At 31.2% G+C, this 18,563-nt stretch overlaps 1 protein-coding gene across 1 annotated transcript in view; it reads right to left on the reverse strand.

Annotated features, from left to right (window-relative positions):
• LOC131844233 (neuroligin-4, Y-linked-like) overlaps positions 1-18,563 on the reverse strand; it is a 105,891-nt gene that overhangs the window by 17,380 nt on the left and 69,948 nt on the right. Inside the window, exons 2-6 of the mRNA XM_059193056.1 lie at positions 17,550-18,066; positions 14,944-15,161; positions 5,009-5,161; positions 2,650-2,850; positions 1,711-2,209 (exon numbers count right to left, since the gene is read on the reverse strand). Coding sequence (XP_059049039.1) covers positions 1,711-2,209; positions 2,650-2,850; positions 5,009-5,161; positions 14,944-15,161; positions 17,550-17,920 — 1,442 coding nt within the window. The 5' untranslated portion in view covers positions 17,921-18,066. The remainder of the gene's footprint in view (positions 1-1,710; positions 2,210-2,649; positions 2,851-5,008; positions 5,162-14,943; positions 15,162-17,549; positions 18,067-18,563) is intronic.

The following is an 18,563-nucleotide window of genomic DNA, read 5'->3' on the forward strand; positions in this document are numbered from 1 at the left end:
ATATACTTAGTAAAATGCATTTAGTGAAATGTTAATTAGAAATGGCAAACGGACACTTTAATTTCATTTATTTATATAGATAAATAGTACAAAATAAGGTATGTTTATTTTCGTTGACGTGTTGGCTGTATTTTACGTTTCATTACTTCGTTTACTTGTACTAAATCAAGCAACGATTTGATATGAAATATTTAATGGATGGACCATTAATATTACGTATTTCTTTCAGCAGCCGTATTTGTAAAATGAAAGTACCACCGAAGCAGCAGAAATATAAATAGAAATAATCTTTATTCAAATAAACTCATTACAAGCACTTTTGAATAGTCATATTTTGGTTCTACAACTCATTTGTAATGCAGATTCATCACAACAGGAATGAGCAGGAAACTTGTTTGTTGCTCTTCTAAATAGATATTTTTTTATATTAATAGTTATAGTATAACAAGAGGCATGAAGAGAACCCTTTTTACTCTTTAAAACGAAGCACAGATTTTTTCTTTTAATAAACGATACATGAATTTTTGTAATTAAGCAAAAGGCTCTTAAACCGGATTTAAGCCGCAAATGTTAGGGTTTTATTAGAGTATTTTTATCCAGATTATACCTGAGGCCTGGTAAAAAAATATACCATCAAATTATATTTTCATTCGCACTGAAACATTCCCACTGGAATAAGTACCGACATTAAACTCGCATTATAATAGAATATGGAGATGTACAAACACAAAAGTTTGATAATAACTGAAGTAGTAATTACCGTAATTACAGAAAAGAAACAAGAAGGCCGTTATATTTGACGATTTTGAATATTTTTGATATATGGTACTGACAAAATTATATAGAAAACTATAAACATGCAAACAAAAATTATATAAATATATTTTTTATAGCAAAAGGGACAAACAAGCTTGCAGCTCACTTGATGATAAGTGATTACCGCCGCCCATGAACACCCAACACCAAAGGTATTGGGGCAAGTGCGTAATCGGTCTTTTAAAAAGTAATAAGCTATTTTTTTTAAGGTTTCAGTATCGTATCGGTTCGGAAATACTATTGCTGGAAGGAGATTCCACAATATGGTTGTACATGGCAAAAAGTTTCTAGAAAACCACATTGTGGAGGACCGCCTTTCATCCAGATGATCAGGATGGTATTTTAGTTTCTGGGTGGTACGGTGGTGAAAGTCAGCAGCCGGTATTAAATGTAGGTCTAATAAAGACTTATGATATGTCAAATCGAGAGTCTAGGTAGTCTAGCAAACTGATTTCCTTCCAATTGTTGCGGGTTCGATTTCTCGCACGGTGGAAATATTTGTATTCATAAGTATAATTGTTTACATCAGTCTACATAAATAAAATCTAAATATTTATACCAGTTGTCTAGTACGCATAACTCTGCTTACCGTGGGACTAGATGGCGTTGTGTTAATTGTCCAGGATTATTTATTTAATCATATGATTTTGGATAATATTTTATTCATGTACCTATACATTTCTAAGACCAATATTGATCGATTAATTCTAACAAAAAAGATATATTTGAACTGCGCGCAAAGCTAACAAGAACTATTTCCATTGATATTACAATACTGCCAATATCGACTGCAAACATGGTTCAAGCGTCTTTCATTAATGGTCATTCCTATGGAGACGCCTCATAAGACCCTTGCGGTCGAACACCAATTTGCTGAATAAACATTGCCCTTACCTTATTATTCTATCCCTCCTTTCGCCCTCAAATCCATTTTGTATATCCTGAGCCGAGAATTTCCAAAGAGCTTCACTAGTAACCACTCCAAACAGTAGATCGTATTTATTTTGACCGCCCCTAATCCCAAATATCCTATCTCCGCTTCTTTTGTCCGCTTTAAAATTATTAACTCCAGATACACTTGTAAAACCTTGGAGGTCGTTTGGTATGAAGAAAGTTAGTAGTTCTTTCGCATAATCTGTTTTGACTACTACGCCGTCCACTGATGGGCCAAACGCAGTGAGGTAGCTTGGTGTATTGATTTCTGCAGACATGAGTTCTTCAAGAGGCACTTCTCGGAGACAGTCCACGATCAGTTCGTGGTCTTTGACGATGTCTTCTGGAAGCGTGCAGTTAGACTGCTTTGCTAGTTGGACGGAATAACTGACGGGATCTTCGACTAATGCCCATGAACTTAAAGCTGAACCTGATAGTAGGATTGCTCGGTGAAACAGACCTGAAAAAACAGCAGATTATTATCGTATTGTTTTTATTAAATACTAGCTATTACCCGCGACTTCATCCGTGTAGAATTCACTTTTTTATAAAATAAATACAGTTTCCAATATGTAAGTAACTCATTTGAAATTATCTACCAGGCATAACAGTAAGCTAAATTATCAGAAAAAAAACACTGTAATTATGAAAGTGGTATTTTATAAGAAATAAAGAATTCTAAATTTGATTTACTTATCAGGCATAACAGTAAGCGAAATAATCAGAAAATACAGCATTCTAAATTTGAAAGTGGTAGTTTATAACAAATAAAGCATTCTAAATTTGAAATTGGTAGTTTATAACAAACAGAGCATTCTAAATTTGAAAGTGGTAGTTTATATCAAATAGAGTATTCTAAATTTGAAATTGGCGGTTTGTTCTAAATTTAAAAATACTTACCAGGCATAACAGTAGGCGAAATCATCAGGAAATTAATACAAGCAGCACCGGAGCCGTGGCCCAACATCGTGACATTGCCCGCGTCGCCTCCAAATAGCGCAATATTTTGTTGGATCCAATGTAATGCGGCGATTTGATCCATCAAACCGTAATTGGCTACACGCGCTTTTAAATGAGGTATCGGATTTGCATTTAGAAAGCCTAGAATTTTTTTTTCTAATTATCTTAACTAGAATGTTAATAAGGTTAGATCGGGAAGGAGACTGTTAGTAATGTGGACTAGTAACCCTTCAGCTAGCCATATACCAGATTGATCTCCACGCGGTTCCTTGAGAATTAGTCACCATTAACTGATCTGACTTCATGCTCATCTTATCATCCTCCACTTAAACCTTTAGTGCCAATACAATTTCTTTATAATCCATTAAAATTATTTCTAAACATTTTAATCAGATCACGTAAAGTCACTAGATGGTATGAGGTAGAGGTTACCATCTTCTTGCATAACATTAATTAAAACAATTTGAGAGAGTGTCACCATAGGTACGGTAGGAAAAAATGAAAATACAAAAAAAATTACGTTCATAAATTGATTTTGATTTTGTCACAGTGGGTTATTACATCAACTTAGATCATAAAGTTTGCATGTCTAAAAAGGTTTTTGTGTGTCTATTTATATTTCTTAATGACTCTCCGTTGATGGAAGCACCGATAACAAATTAAAATAATTAGACAGAGTAGAGTACAAAGTATATCTCTATTATGTCGGAAAATAGTATGAAAAACTTAATGTTATATTTATATTAAGTTGAAACAACAAATTAACATTTAATCTGGGACTGTATAATTAATGGTATTTTAACATTAGATATTAAACATAGTAATAAAAGTAATACTCCATAATAAATATTAAATTGGTATTTTGGGAGATTTTTAAAGAATATACATTTATAAATTTCAAAGAATATCAATTTAATCATATCTAGAGAGGCTTTATTATATAAAGATATATATATATACCCGCGGCGTTGTTTGTTAGGTTAACTTTAAAATTGAGCAAACACGAGATACAGTAATGTATTACATTTATGTTGGACATCATCGTCGCTGGAAGAAGGTAGTATCTATGATACAGCCTCGGCCTAGTATAAATGCTACTGGTAAATTATATGTATGATGTGTATTTAACAAAAATGTAATAGTTTATAAGGAGAATAACTGTAACTACTTAAAAATCATAATTTCAGATTTTTTTTATAGCACTATAGTGGACAAACAAGCATACGGCCCATCTGGTGAACTGCTACCGTAGCCTATAGACGCCTGAGACATCAGGGGTGTCACGTGCGCGTTGCCGATCCTTAAAAAACCCTAATATATACCCTTCTTGAAAAACCCTATGCAGTGTAGTCTCGCGGGAAAACCTCGGCAGCGATTTAATGCCACAAACGTATTTTGACTTTGACGGCCTCGGTGGTATCGGGTTATATATATTATACATTTATTTAAAAAAAATGTTTTTAATATTTATTATGTCATTAACAAAATGAAAAGAATTTCATGAATATTTTGTTAAATTTAACGGTAATTAAAACCAGATATCATGCGAAAGTGTATGTTAAACCGTTCACTATCAATCTAAGAATTACAATATTTCAAAGGTAAACAAAAAACTCTTTAAAAATTATTAATCAACGATGAACGCAGAAAAACAATAAATACTATACAAAAGAAAAAAAAAATGAATTTTTGATATTTTTAAAGAATTCGTTGTTCAATGATGAACCCTATTGAAAGAGTAATTGAGTTTATTTTATTTCTGAAACAAATAATTTTCAGGAGATATTTCCGTATTTATTTGAAAGCATTCATCAATCATTCTTCAATATGTTCGTTATTTAATGAAATATATGCTTCAATATTTCGTTTTAACAGTCATATATTATTATATATCCTTACAGTAACATATTTTACAGTTACATATATATATATTTTATCCGCTTATGAACGTCAAGTTTTTGTATTAATATTTTTTAACCTACCGTCCAGTTCAGTGTATAGATTCAATCGAGTACTAGCAAGAAAGTCATATGTTTTTTTTAAAGTCTGTTTATTTACATTTGTATAATTAAATAGGTGTCTATGTTTAACATTAAATAAAATCGTATGCATGAACATTTATTAGTGCTTTTAAATATGTAATTTTTTTTCACTCTATTCGCATACTTACAGTCAAAAGATCGTGAGTTCAAATCTAGGCACTTCGAACATAAAATACCATTATATATGTTAATTTATATTTCAGACTAACTCTGTACTTGCATGCTTTAGATTTTTCAGTAAAATAAATTTTGCTTACCCAATATTCCGAGTCTATAATTTATGGTGATAACGACAATTCCTGCATAGCTCGCCAGCACGGCGCCGTCATACAAGTTCCCAGAATTCCATTCAAAGGATTCGCCGTGGATGAATATGACTACGGGATATTTGGCTTGGAGTGTTGGTCCAACTGCAACAAATACATACAAATAATATTTATAACTAGGTGTTATCCCCGCGGAATCAAAAAAAAGTTACTCCTTATAACATTAGTCATCAGCGAGTGAAAGTCTCATCAAAATCGGTCCAGCCGTTTCAGAAATTAGCAAGAACAAACAGATAGATAAACATTCTTTTAATTTATTATTTAATGTACGTAACATAATATTCAAACTTGTTATTTAAATTAATTTTGAACGAATTTCGACGGCTAACTACAATTTGATAAATTACACATTTGAATACTAATTTAATACAGCGCGTTCTTTTCTTTACTATTGCAATTAAAAAATAAGTTATTGTAATACATTTAGATCATCTTCAGATTTTGCCAAGCTGAAGAGGAAACGTCACTAAACATTCTATGTGGTTGTAGCCCTGTCTTGCATAAACGAAATATCTCATTTTAAAATATACACTCTACCCTAAGAAGATAAAAATCGCTCCTAAAAATAACCTTCAATTGTTATACCTCACGAATCTAGTAGCGAACTTTAAAAATGGACGATCACAATAGATCTATGCAGGTCGCAGTCACAGGTTAATTGCCCAAAAAATCTAATAAAAAAATACATTTAAATATTATAATTTAATACGATCAAATTAATAAAGCAGATTTAAATTTAGAGCAGTTTATCCAAGCTGATATTGTCCACGGATTTGTCATGCAAAACGTAGATAAAACGAACGTATTGTACGAGTATTTACTGAAAACGTTTTACAATGTTAGACAAGGATTGTAGTTACAGCTAGTTTGCATGACAGCACAGAGCGTGCTTTATCTGAATTAAAATACAGTCTGAAATATTGCAGTTTTTACTATCTATTTAAATGGAGGTACGTATTAAAAAACGGAACTTTAGAAGTTCGGAAGAATTTGTATGGAGTCATCTACGTAAATGCGCAAAGCAACTTCCCTAATTCCTTCTTGGGTTTTGATTTTATGAAATTTGCCATTGAAGTTTCAGGAATTAGAAGTACCTTTATAGTCATTTATGGAAGCCAATGAGATTCTATAGTGGTATCGTGTAAAAGACTTATATGTATCTATGTAGATATCTTCATCTGCTTCTTCTTTATCGCATTTATTTGGGTCACCGTAATATGTTGTTCCCTTCCATTCATCACTGTTCGCAGTCATCTCGTTATTCACTCTCTTTTTTTATATCATCTCTCACACATTCCATCCTTCTCTTTTTCGGTTTTACATGGTGATAATAAATCAAAAGTATAATTATATAAGTAATAAATCAATATTTTCACTAATTGTTATATTTTTTAGTTACATTATTCAAGCATAAATATTTCATTCTGAAAGACAAAACCCAACTGCTTTTATGTAGAATATAAAATAGCTCCATATTATAATATTCGGCTCGGATTTTGTGAAAATTGAATGTAAAGTTTAGATGGAAAACCTACTATAAATATAAATTACCCTAAAAAGTAGCTTCAAGCCAAATGTTTCAAGCAATTATACTAATAAATGATGAAAAACGCTTAATGCATATATACTATCTACATAAACGTAATTTGTTATAACAATAATACTAAACAAACAGTTAAACGAATAAATGATTAATGAAACAGACTATACTTCAACTAATAACAGTAATTGTAAAACTGACTGCACAGATAGTTAACAATCGTTAAACTACGTTTAGTAACAATATAGATTAAGATACTAAGTAAATATCTTTAATGGAGGTTTATGACGCCATTACACTTTGTAACTTTAGAGGTTCTGCGAACGACGCGAACAGTGTTAATGAATTTCATATTGTTTCCATGGAATGACTAATGCAGAAACGTTCTTTACAAAAGCTATAAGTTAGTTTCTTGATGTGACAAAGTTTTACATAGGTAGAATTGTTTTGAAGTTTATCAATTGTATAACTAGCCCGCAAATACATGTAGATGTAATGAAGGTAAATATTTATTTATTCATTTATGAAATCAAGTACATTGATCTGTTTATATATAATTTGACGGTCTTAGTGGTGTAACTGCAGCACACCGTTTTTTCCATTATGCACGGGTTTTATTCCTTGCACGATACAAACATTTGTATTCATGAGTATGATTATTTATAGCGGGTTTCTTATATATATTATGTGTTTACAAAAAAAATATCTAAGTATCACCAATTGTCTAGTATCTATAACACTAGCTCTGCTTACCTTGGAACTAGATGGCATTGTGTGAATTGTTTAGAGCTATATACCTATGTAGGCTAAGTATTTATTATTATATTATAAGATATATAATATAGTAGTGCAGCAAATAATTTTCTTGGTTTACTGTATACATCTCGATCAGTTGAATAGGTCTAACTCAGTTACATTTATCAGTTAGGATATATTTATAATAAGGTCAAATCAATAGTAATAGTGTTTATATTTCCGTAAGTACTGGGGCACAAGATGGCGGTCTATGAACAGTGACGCGGACAAAAAAAGGCATTATACGAGCAGCCCGCGAACGTAACGGATGAGCGTGCGCGTGTGTTTCCTAGTTATTTTTTTTTTTCAAAAAGATTAAATATATATAAATTCAGACACCGAACAATTTGTAGTTGAAGTACATTATTTTATTTATTATAATATTTTAGGAAAAGAAAGAGAAGAAATGCGTCATCCAGAATACGATGGAAACGAAGCATTGAGAAAGATTAACCCAATAATTGGGCCTGATCTAAGTCTAAGTCTTTCAACAAAGCGAAAATCCCTATATGAACTTTGTTTTCCTAATGTAGAAAAATAGCATTATATCATTTAGTTTACAACCTGTACGGCACTTTATTAGACGATAGGCCAAACGGTCCTACTACTTGGCACAGATAAATTACAGCACGAAGTTATGGTCTGTGCAGCGTGCTGCCTGCCAATAGGATTTGTCGAATTACGGAAGATTACAGACGCGACAGCACTTCATCCTATAACATGTCCTATGTCGAAGTATGGGATTAGCTAAAATTTTAGCATACATTTAAATTTAAGTCTTCGAAGTTTTAGTTCTACTTATTTAATCGGAGTTTGACGGCCTCTGTGGTATAGCAGCTTAGGACATCGTTTTAATTCTAATAGTCGCGGGTTTGATACCTCGTATAGTATTCATGAGTATGATTGTTTGTATTGCTCTGTATGTTTTATATGTACCTATATAATGTATTAAAGTATTTGTATCAGTTGAAAGATCGTGCCCAGTACCGTGCCTTGGGAGAGTCCTATGTCCAGCAGTGGACTGTAGTAGTCATTAGTAGACACTAATGTTAATGATCAGTTGTCTAATGATACGAATAATACAAATACTGTTTAGCGTAGGAATTATATATTTACAAAAAAAAATGCATATAAGTATATACTATACGCATTACTATACGTATATACTTATATGCATTTTTATAAATTAAATAAAAAGCACATTAGTGAATATGATCAAGATTTGCTTGCATTTATTGAGAAATACTTTAACAATCCTTATTATTTGAGACGTTAATACATATTTATGAAAGAATCTATATTTCTCCGATAAACAATATATAAATATCAAGATCCATTAGATATTGAATGTCATGCCATATTGAAACAGGCTCGCTGACTACACGTGTTTTATTCTCATGGATCTCATTTATATTGTATTGCTTATATAAATAAATTATTTTTGATGAAGTGTGGGCAAATTTATTTCAGGTTATATATAAATACAATTTCAACCAACTTCATAGGTCTTTAAGAGGATTATGAGGGAAGTAAATCAATAATTAAAAAAAATCTATTACACACTTTTGTAAAGTACATAATATCTATACATATAAATAAAATTGGTGTATCTGTTTGTAATATTGAAATAACCGTATTTTACTACATGCATTTGAATATAAATACGGTACTTACACCGAAATAACATTTTTTACAATTTTTGTCTGTCTGTCTGTTTGTTCCGGCTAATCTCTGAAATGCCTGGACCTATTTTGACGGGACTTTTATTGGCAGGTAGCCGATGTAATAAGGAGTAACTTAGGCTACTTTTATTTTAGAAAAATAAAGTTAAATTCCAGGCGGACGTTGTCGCGGGTACAGCTAGTCATACATAAATTGACATAGAAATAATCTTTATTTAAATAAACATTTTTGAATAGTCATATTTTTTTGTTTCTACTACTCATTCGGAACGCAGACTCATTTTAAAAAGAATGAGCAATGAGCAAGAAACTTGTGTGTTGGTCTTTTGAATAAATTATGCTTTAAATAAACACACTGTAATAAGAACGAGACAAGCAACTATAAACACAGAAATCGCTACGCACTAATTCTTTGTGCAATCAGATAATATTTTAGATGTTTACTACAAAAACATTATTATTTACAAACTCTACAATTTTATAATAAGCTTATTTACAAAGAAATAGAATGTCTTATATGACAATTGATTTTTTTTTAGACAGATTTAGTATAAACTGGCAATTTGTTGTAAAATCTAAAAACGCTTCCCATAAAACTATAGTTAAAACCAGTTTGTTATTATTACGTAAGATTTTATTAGAGCAATTGTTAACTGTTTTGAAACGGTCAATATTTTTTCTGGCATTTACCATTTACATTTATTTTATTTATTAAAACTTTAATGTTCATAAATTAAAAGTACATATGGCGGGTACAATTTACATTTATATTAATGAAGTTTATTTCAATAGTTCTTTTCCTTAGTGTAGGACGAATGACAAAAATTTAATCTACACATTATTTATACGTATAAGACATTTCTAATTAAGGATACTTCAATGGAGTCCTTTTATTTCTAATATATGTTTCAGTTGCTAAGATCTTAACGTGTTCAATATTAAGTTGTATTAACGGAACAATAACTCATCCAATGTTCGGTATTACATCCAACACAAAGGTATCTGTTACAAAAAGACAACCCAGTTTGTCATTACACAGCTTCTGTACAGACACGTGTCTATTGTCAGCCCAACAAAGAACTCCCTACCAACTATATGGCAGAGGATCTTTTGTGAACCTGTGATTAAAATTTTCGCCATTGAAAACCGGAATCAAAGATTTCCGTTAGCCGAAAGCACATTTCATTATTTCCTTGTAACACTATTGACATGAAATATTAAAACTTAGTCTTGTGAAATCGCAGTTTATTTTGCGTATAAATCTTCCGAGCTTTTAAAAATAGCAGCTATAATAATATTTAATTATATTATATTTAAAAATAATAGCTAGTGGATAACATTTTAATTATTTAGGCTAATTATAAAGCGCCAATGAAAAAGTTTCGTTCTAGCTACTGCCGAATTTCCAAACTGATCTACATCCCCTATTTCTATTATATTTCATCTATTATTCATATTCATCTATTATTTTTATCCCCTTAAGGATAAAATTTTTACTTAAGGATAAAACTTTTAATGTCCTATTTATTTATACTTAATCAATAGCCTAAATAATAACTTTAAAGCTTTAAAAATGACGATACTTTCAAGCAATCTTTCATCTCCCATTTTAACACCTAACATTCCTTTTTTCGAATTAAAAAGTCATTAGCGTATGCCCTTTCTCAGGTTTCTCTAGGCTATCTGTGTTCTAAATTTTATTTAAATCGGTTCAGTAGTTTTTAGGTGGAAGCGCGACAGACAGGTAGAAATACTTTCGTATTTAAAATATTAGTGGGGATACTTGTATGTTATCCGATGTTAATTTTCTCGTAACATCTTTATGAATGATTATCTTCTTCCATCTTTGATCCTATATCAAAGTCTGCATAGGTACCTGTATCTCATTTAATTCTGCCATTGGGTTTGCTTTGTAGTCTTTTAGTTGGAAATGTCAGAATTTACAGTAAAATAGTAGCGCCAATATTGTGTACTGTTACTGTCGTGTCTGACAACAATTTAGTTCCTAAGATTCGCAAAGCAGGAGTCTTTTTCGAGTCCAGTACTAATACCGAGATTGACACTATGAATTTTGTGGCATTCCTGATGCTGTTATATTCTTTATTGCACTTTAAAATACAGTTCTAAACTTAAACATATACAAAGTGAGCAAAGGTGGACTTATCTCTAAGAGAGATCTCTACCAGTCAACCCAACAATGTGGCATAGCCAGTAGTGAGTAGGTAACACCTGTGCAATTAACACTATTATGTTGAAATGTCCAAAAGTTGAGAAAAATAAAACATTTAAAATTCAAACAATTAAAAACCAGAGCAAAACAATATAGGATTTTCTTTATCTGTGTCTACCCACCGAAAAAAAAACCTGCTGCTGTTCATGTATACTAATTGTGGAATACAGGCCACTTATTTGTTTATAACTATTTTATATGCTTTATATTTCGAATACCAAAATTATCTTCTAAATTGTCACTACTATCTATTCTTCTTTTTTGGTTTCCCTTCCTGGCCCTAGTTAGTAGTGTTTCTTTATAATATTAATATATACAATATATATATATATCCTACAACTCCCTGGTTTCCATTATCGCCCACACTAATATTATAAAGTTGAAGAGTTTGTTTGTTTATTCAAACGCGGTAATCTTAGGAACTACTGGTTCGAATTGAAAAATTATTTTTGTGTTGGATAGTCCATTTGTCAAGAAAGGCTTTAGGCTATATAACATTACGCAACGACCAATAGGAGCGGAGCTGCAATGAAAAATATTGCAAAAGGTGGAGAAATGAAAGGCAGACGAAGTTGCGCTCGTCAGCTAGTGTATTATATACGATGGTACTATCCATCAGGTCGATAAAAAATTAATTTGGTGTCGACGCACCTAATATGTTTTTCTCGTCCATTCATCTTCGTTTGCATTCAACTCAGTGTTCACTCCCTTTCTCGACATATCATCACTCACACGGTTGGTTTATCTCTTTTTTCTGTCTTCATCTCCTCTTGTATCTACATTCATACATATATATTTTTTATTTTTGTGTATAGGTTTTTTAATAATCATTTTTATTGAATTTACAATATTAATCTTAAAAATATATATATAATAGTACCTATAATAGTCAGTTTGTATTCACACAAAATCATAAATACATATGTAACGCTGAACAACATTCATTTAAAAGAGAACACGCAAGTCTCTTACTCATTTTTCATGATGAGTCTGCATCCGAATGAGCGGTATAATAAAAAAAATACGATATGACTATTCAAAAGTGATTATAGAATAGAATAGAATAGAAAATCATTTATTCAAATAAACTTAATTTAAGCACTTTTGAATAGTCATAACAATTTGTTTTTTATCTACTCGTTCGGAAAGCTGTCTCATCACAAGAAGAACGAGCAAGAAATTGTGTGTTGCTCTTTTAAATAATTACATTTTCGAAACGTGTGAATACAAACTACCAACAAGCACTAATTTTTTGGGTCAAATATAATTGCAATAAGATTAAATCAGTCGTAGTGATAAGAGCAAATGTGTTTTAAAGCCATCACTGCGCTCGACCATATTTTATTAAGTTTATTTGATTAAACAATTATTTCTATTTCTTTATTATTATTCTAAAATTTGAAATGTGTTTTAAAGTGGCAAATGTCATTTATAAATTCTGTTAGATTTTTATATCGAACTTTGCTGGAACAATACAAGTAAATAATCTTACTGACATTATAAACACGAAAGTTTGTGAGTAAAAAGCGATAGATAATTCTTTTTCACGCAAAAACTACTGAACGGATTTTAATGAAACTTAGCAGTAATATAGCTTATACAACAAAATAACTCATAGGCTATAAATTTCATGGAGGTAAAACCGCTGGCAAAGCTAGTAAATATTATAGATTTGTAGATATAGATATCGCTATTGTGACATCGATATAAAACCGGAGCTATTCTAGTAATTCACTACCCTTTGTTCGTTTGTACAAAATATTCTCTGTAACTACATTGCGCTTTTCAGTAACTCGAATAATTGATCGTTATTTCATGTATTCATAACTCGAATGAACTGAAAACTATAACAATGGCCTGCAATCGTTTGTTCGAACTATCGTGATTCAATGGTGATTTTTCGAAAACTGTTAATATCTTTATATATAAAATTACGTGTCACGTTGTTTGTCTCCCATCGCAATAAACTCCTAAACTACTGAACCGACTGGAAATTTCATTTGCACTATTGTATGCAATTTGATCCAACTTGAAAGATAGGATAGCTTACATCTCAATTTATAGTCGCAATATTATTTTATTCAAGAACCTTAGCCACAGCGTGGCCGGGTAAACTGAAAAGCAAGGGATGGATGGTAAATAAATCTTTTATGGACAGCCATATTCGTGTACATTCACACGTCTTCGTTTGTTGCAATAAAAATAAAACATAGTAAGATCCTGTGATTTACTAATTATATGTATATGTAACATATATTAGGTACAGAAAAAATCGACAAATAAAAGAAATGGAGGTAGCTTTATGTTGCAAAAGTGAAGAGGCAACCAACTCAACATATATTGATAGATAAATCTGCAGCGCTGATATTCTCTTAGTTCCTACAATTAAATATATATATATCTGTATTAAATTACGCACTCTTTAATATAGTACTTCCGATGATGAATCATGTAGATTACTTCTTGATTTACAAATAAACGCAACAAAATATGTACGTTTTAAGTTTTGTGATCATCGTAGGTCATAGTTGATAATGCCTCTGACTACTCCATCTGGATTAATGGTCGTAAAGGTAATGAAATGCTCAGTACATATGCAGCCACATGCGTAAACTCTAGTTTCTTTTTAAACTACGATGGTAAACAATCACACGGTTAATCTGGTGGTAATCAGTTGCCTATGGACGCCTGAAACGCTTTTTATATATTGTTATAATTGTATTTTGTATTACTTACAATATTTTTAATTTAGTTAAGCCATTTTTCAAAAAACAACAACTTACAATACAATTTTAAAAAATGGCGTTTGACTTTTTGCGTTTAGACTCATGTTAAACTAAAGGTTTCGCAGGTCTAACTTTAGACTATAGACGAACCACGCTGTAGAGATAAACTTCGTTTTGTAATAAGGAATACTTCTACTGCTAAACCAGATTTATCTTCTTGTAACAAGACAGCTTAAGTTTACGATTCTTCCTAGTGTAGGTGTTCGGGAGTTTTTAAATCAAGTAATTTGCAATAGAAATAGAAATAAAAATAATCTTTATTCAAATAAACTTATTACACGCACTTTTGAACAGTCGTATTTTGATTCTACCACTCATTCGGAATGCATGAGAATGTAAAAGGAACGCGATAATCAATACAGAAATCGCTACGCACTCATTATTAGTGTAATCAGATAATATTGTCAGTGCTATGGATTTAAAGTTTTTCTGTAAAAACATTATTATCTTTAACGAATTCTACAATTTTATAGTAAGCTTTTTTGCAAAGGAAGTATTTTATTTGGCATTTAAATCTTTTTTCTGTATTGAAAAACCTTACGCAATTGCCATAAAACGAATTACTAACTTTAGCCAAACGGCATTTAGGTAAAATAAGTTATTGTTATTTATTGTTATGTAAGCTTATATTAGTGCAATCACTAACTCTTTCTTTAGTCTATATTTTTCCTGGCATATATGATATTTTCATAAATGTATTGAGAAGCAACGGTGAGCATATTTGATTCTTTAAAGCACTCTCGCAATGACTGGAACCCATACAATAAATGAAGAATATAAAAATAGCAATAGAAACCTAACTGGTAACTATTAACGCTTTAATAGAAACTTACCCTGCACTGGCGTGTATATGTTCATATACAGACAATCCTCGCTCTGGTTTTTTAGTCTCGGTAACAGTCTTCGCAAGTACTCGAGCCGACCTTTCGGCATTCTCTCCAGCGCTTGAGTCTCGTTTGATATATCTGGTAATCTCTGAGGACAGACCGGCCCCATTTGGTCCACTGTCTTCACGTCGTCCCAGGGGGCTGGCGCTCGTGTTGGTGCAAACCTAAACAAAGTAAAAGAAATAAATATCGTTATTCATATTGCTCTGTGGAGATTTTGCGTAGGAATACGATATGAGGGAATATCAAATGTACGAAAGTGCCTGTAATATGATCACATATATATTTGGAATTGGAAATGAAATTGGGAAATGTTTCATTAATTGTTTTGATCACAATTTTTTTATGGATGTACCTAAATTTAATATATAACTCAATTCTAAAAAATAGAGCTAAATTCATGTAGTACGTAAAAAAACAACGAAACATACAATAAACTTAATTTAGCAATTTACAATTGTGTCCTTTTTGTGAAGAGTTTTAGTTTTTTATTTATTACTAGGTGAACAAGTGCATGCTACATTTTATAACAGGTATATTGTATTGATATGTAAATATCAAAATAAATAAATACATAGACATGCTTGGCATAATTACCGCTATTTATTAATTAACGTTAAAGTTATTTTTAGTCATTAATATTTATTTATTTATTCTTTTGCACACAATATTGTATCCATGGAGAAATAAATACCTAATGGGATTCTCTACCAGTCAACCGTCGCATTGATCAGAGCTAATAAGACATTGGTAGGTTAGTGTATATATATATATTTATAATAGATTATGGCAAAACTATAGTGTTTTTTAATATTTGGCGAATTTTGCATTCATGAATATTAAATAATCTATTTTTTCTTTATGCCTATATATTATAGTATTCAGGTTTGTTACCACAGAATTATACATCTATTTATAATAGATTATTAATAAAACATTTATAAAAGAATAATCTTATAGTTACTCCTATAAGGCTTATGCATAAATTGTAATAATAATAGATGTTTTTACTCGATCATAGCTATAAAAATACAATAAAATTATTCGATATTATGAATGAAAGATGTTAAACAGATATATTACATTGTTATACATGGATATACTAGCTGTACCTGCGGAATAGTTTTTACGTGAAACGGTAACAAACATCCATACATACTCACAAATGATCGCGTTTTTTTTTTTATAACACAGGGGACAAACGAGCATGCGGCTCACCTGATGGTAAGTGATTACCGCCGCCCATGAGCACCCGCAACACCAGGGGAATTGCAATTACGTTGTCGGCCTTTTAAAAAGGAATAAGCTCTTTTCTTGAAGGTTTCAATATCGTATCGGTTCGGAAATACCATTGCTGGAAGGTGATTCCATAATGTGGTTGTGCGAGGCAAAAAGTTTCTAGAAAACCGCACTGTGGAAGACCGCCATTCATCCAGATGATCAGGATGGTATTTCAGTTTCTGGCGGATGGTACGGTGGTGAAACTCAGCAGCTGGTATTAATCCGAACAATTCCTCAGAACACTCCCCGTGATATAATATTTTTTTTAATATTAATCCAAATTTACAAAGTCATAACCACCACCTAAGGCTAATACGAGGAAAAAGGTGTTATTCTTATACGCAAATTTCATCTATTTAGGTCTTCTTTTCGTACACTAGAGAGACCCAGTTCAGAGATTATTTGTATAATTTTGAAAGTGCCTACAAAATGTTTATAAATATAATTACAATGTCCTACCGAAATGGGTGACAATATGAAAGCCTACAAACCCTTATCAACCTCTCAATTTAGTTCAATAGACCTGAGTTTGGACAACGTCTTATTTCTATATTGGTATATAAACATTTCATTAAAGTGAAATATTCATGAAAGAAGAGTTTATTTACATATAAAATAATGACACTGAAAACTATTAACAACAAAATATATATTCTATAGAAAGTGTAGAATGTTTTTCCAAATATCCAAATCTTAATTAACAAGTAGCTGTAATTTTTTTTATAAAAATTTGATTTTAAAATGTACATACATAAATTATTATTTTCTTTTATACGTCACTCGAATATAATAAAGTGATCTTATATATTACATCATTATTTGTCAATTTTAGACAAGAGCTTTAAAATACATGGGCTCACCCTAAATATTCACTCTTCTAACATAAACCTCTATTTTTCAATAGCGATATTAATGAATATGGCAAAACAACGTTTGCCAGGATAGCTAGTAACATAATTCTTATTATACTTCTTATAATAAGATTTATATTACACAATATATACAAAAATATAATTAATATAACCCAATAGGGAATATGTTGTACCTAATTGAGTAATAATAAATAAAACAATACCTCGAGACTCTCGACTATATACGGGAAGGTCATAAAATACGTAACATGTTACTCCATCCAAGATAAATTCACGTATCATACCAGTTTATATCTTGCAAAAAAAAATAATTCCACTCAATTTTGCTCTCGATATTTCTGCTCCAGCAAACGTATTTCAAATCAAGCGTTAAATAGAAATCTCGAAAATTGAACGTACCTGTTTGATCCCGTAGGTGGGGTCGCGTAAGGAACACCGAGATAAGCTTCGACAGGCTTCAAGTACTTATGTTGATCCATAGGCAGTATAACTCCTTGTAATTTACCATATCGCGTACCAATTATTCGAGTCCTTAACATAGAATTTCTACTACCACTGTAACTAGTACCATTAGAATTCTGAGTCAATAGTAACACTAATAAGAAAATTAATTTGACTCGCTCCTGTGCATCCAATTTGGAATAGAGCTTCTTTCTCCAATTCGCTGTTACATTCCTTATAAGAACTAGCTTATTTTTTAAATTATCCTTCACTATGCAGTACTGTTTTATAGAATTACAAAGATGTAATGGCAGTCTATCCGTGGCCATTTCTGCGAATATCACCTCTGTGGCCCCATTGCTTTATTCCGCATCAGATATATTTGAATTTGCTTTCATTTGAGAAACTACTACGTCATTTTTATATGCTTAAAATTTCTCCATTGGCACTTCTCTTAGCACAGCCATAGCGACATCTGAAACAAAAGAAACAAACACTTTATCAATAATCTTTCTTATTACAGTAGTAATACATACATATGTCTGTCTGAATGTTTGTTAACTTAATTTGTTTATTTTGTTACCTTGTTACGACTAAACAGTTGAACGGATTTTAATGAAATTTTACAAGAAGATAGATTGTATCATGAGGACAGACATAGGTGGTCTTTTGTCTTAAAAAATGAATTAGGTGGATGTAACATTGGTAGAATATAATTTACTGACTCGCACATATACATTATATACAAAAATAATGACAAAGAAAAACAAACAATAATCTACACACATTACAAAACAGAGTGAATGTGACCACAATTTAGTATAATGCTGGAAACGTGAGTTCCAGCACTGATTTACAGTTCAGATGTACAGTTAGACCCATAGTACGTACGAACGGACATAAATTACAAATTTAGTAATATAATTATAGGTGATGAGAAAAAATTTTGTGTCAAAGAATGGAGTTCCAGGT

This window comes from Achroia grisella, unplaced genomic scaffold, assembly GCF_030625045.1.
Source record: "Achroia grisella isolate CSIRO2021 unplaced genomic scaffold, CSIRO_AGI_Agris_v1 utg402, whole genome shotgun sequence".
NCBI classification, from domain to species: Eukaryota; Metazoa; Arthropoda; class Insecta; order Lepidoptera; family Pyralidae; genus Achroia; species Achroia grisella.